The sequence below is a fragment of the Nestor notabilis genome, unplaced genomic scaffold (assembly GCF_000696875.1).
Source record: "Nestor notabilis isolate BGI_N333 unplaced genomic scaffold, ASM69687v1 Scaffold24844, whole genome shotgun sequence".
Lineage (NCBI taxonomy): Eukaryota > Metazoa > Chordata > Aves > Psittaciformes > Psittacidae > Nestor > Nestor notabilis.
Window position 1 is genome coordinate 1 of NW_009927235.1, and position 2,759 is coordinate 2,759.

Consider the following 2,759-nt stretch of genomic DNA (forward strand, 5'->3'; position numbering starts at 1 on the left):
CGGCGGGGACACAGCGCGGTTCACCCCTCCCCGGGTCGTGGTCCCTCGGTGCGGAAACCGAGCCAGAGCCACGGGCCGTGGTAGGATCTCACCCAACCTGCTCCCTTTGCAGGCAGGGCCGTGCCTCCAGCACTACGGCCCGGCACACGCACGGACCACTGGAGGAGTAATTGATAGCACTGGCAGTAATTAGTGCTGCCGTTTGCCAGCGGAGTGGGGAGTTTCAACGAACGTCTTGACAAAGACATTTTTGAGGGGCAAGGGGAAGGACTTGGGTATCCTCTGGGATGCACGGACCCATGTAAATAAGGCATGAGACAGCTAGAGTGGATGCCTTGGGGTTGAGGGGGGGAAAGCTGCTCAGAAAAGGTCTTTTGAGCAGAGAATTAATGGGGATGGCTTGGCAAGATGAAGCATCACTTGGGGGATTGGTGTGCAGGTGCTTTAAGAAACAGGTATGGTGCAGATGCTTCTGTGCAGAGCTGGGAAATGGAAAAAGAGGCATAAATTCTCACACCCTGTTCTTTCCCCTGCCAATAGCTGAAGCAGCAAGCCTCCCTCCCTTGACAGAGGCTCAGAAGAACAAACTGAGGCACCTGTCAGTCGTCACTCTGGCTGCCAAGATCAAGGTAGTGGCCCTATTTTTCCCCAGTTCCCCCTTCCACTGGGATTACCTCATGCTAGTTACCACCGTGTTTCCACAGTGCATCCCCTACTCAGTGCTGCTGGAGCAGTTACAGTTGAAGAACGTCCGGCAGCTGGAGGACCTTGTGATCGAGGCCGTGTACGCAGATGTGCTGCGAGGGAGCTTGGATCAGCGGAACCAGCGCCTGGAGGTGGATTACAGCATTGGGAGGGACATCCGGAGGGAGGAGCTAAGCACCATCACCCGCACATTGCAGGAGTGGTGAGGAGGAAGCCCCCAATACTAACACCCAAAAAAGGTTGCAGGAGTGGCTGGGTGGCTTCCCCGGATCCTTTGTGTGTCACTGGGGGGTACTGTTGTAGGTGATCTACTCGGTCCCCTTTCCCGTACTGCAATGGGAAGTAATTTTCCAACAGTAGTTTTCCAAATTCCTCTGTCTGTGGCTAGAGGGGTGACGAGACTGCAGCAACCATTGCACAGTCCTGGCTGCTGGCAGGGTGCTGTCTGAGCCTGCAGTTCCTAAGCTAGTGTTGCGTTGTTCTCTGCCACCCTCCCAGGTAGTAGTGTCACTACACACATTATCACATTGGACTCTTGCTCCCATGTCCTCCCTGCCTGGGGAAGCTGACACCTCCTGGTCTTCTTGGCCTCTAGAGTTGAAAGTTGCCATCTTTCACATCTCTTTCTATGCCATGTAAATTACCTGGCCTGTTCAGTTGCACATCTTCTCTGCAGGTGCCAGGGCTGTGAGGTTGTCTTGTCGGGCATTGAGGAGCAGGTTAGCCGGGCCAACCAGCATAAAGAGCAGCAGCTGGCATTGAAGCAGCAGATAGAGAGTGAGGTGAGTGGCATGAGGAGGGAGCAGCCAGTGTCCCTCACTTTAAATTAACTGGAACCAGTACCCTGTGGTTGTTATGGGCCTTGCTCAAGTAAGGCATTACCTTTTCCCTAGGCCAGACCAGCCTAGGGCATCATGCCTGCAGAAGAGTCCTGAATCAGCCTAACATTCCTTTGCAGTGCAGGGGTCTGGGCAGTTGTTAGCTCTTTTGTTTGACCTGAGCTTGCAGCATTGATTTCCAGAACTTGGCTCAAAGAAACCCCAAACAAACCAACCCAACCCTCCTTCCCCCCACCCCAAAAAAAAAAAATTAACCCACCAACAAATTAAAACAAAAAAACACCACAACAAAACAAACTAAATACCTTGGGAAATTCTTCAGTTCTTGTTTTTTCTGCTGCTGCAGGTGGCAAACCTGAAGAAGACCATTAAAGTGACAACAGCCGCCGCTGCAGCAGCCACGTCCCAGGACCCAGAACAGCACCTAACAGAGCTCAGGGAGCCAGCCCCTGGCACCAACCAGCGCCAGGCCAGCAAGAAGACTTCCAAAGCCAAAGGGTGAGGAGTTGGGGCACATGAACAGAGCCACTCTGTGAGTGTGTGCGCAGGAGGTGAGCTGAGGGGAGCCCTGTTTCAGGGCGGTGAGACTGCTGACTGCATGGGTCTGCTTTCTGGACAGGCAATGGTCAGAGATGTAGTCCCAGCTGAGCTTTTCTTCTGCTCACTTGAGGGGAAATCTGTGTAGCTCTTGACCTGAAGCAGAGTTTATAAGACTTCCTTGCATTCTGCTTTTGCTCTGTGTGTGCATTTAGAGAAGGAAGTTGGGGATGAGCCTGTGTGTCCACCCTGATTTTTTTCTTTCCTCTCTCCGCAGGCTGCGGGGCAGTGCGAAGATTTGGTCTAAATCAAACTAGTTGGATCTCCCTTCGCAACTGGGAGGGTGAGAGGAAGAGATATGGGGGATGGAGGGGTAACAAAGGTCCCAAGTGTGATGCTTCTTAGCTCTTCTCCGAGATCCATCTTGCCAGCTAATTCTCCTGCATGTTTGTTCTCTTTCCTATCTTCTTTACTGACTTTCCAGGCAGCGTCTCCCTCCTTTTCATCACAGCATTTCACACTCAAAGCTTCCAGTTGTATGTGTTGCTGTTTCCCCTGCCATTCCAGTCCCCATCGCCTCGGCCATGTGTTTCTCTCTTTCTCTCTCCCTGTCTTCTGACAGGTCAATTTAAAGAGCCATAAAACCGTGTCAGTCACTGTTGCACCCACAGGGCATCA

The 2,759-nt window shown here is 52.5% G+C and overlaps 1 protein-coding gene across 1 annotated transcript; it reads left to right on the plus strand.

The window, feature by feature from the left end:
- Positions 1–540: 540 nt before the first annotated feature.
- COPS7A (COP9 signalosome subunit 7A) lies at positions 541–2,759 on the plus strand (the record flags this gene model as incomplete). The annotated part of the gene is made up of 5 exons (XM_010013983.1): positions 541–629; positions 705–907; positions 1,382–1,487; positions 1,891–2,042; positions 2,359–2,759. Coding segments are annotated over 5 exons (590 nt in total), but the record flags the coding sequence as incomplete, so codon positions are not given.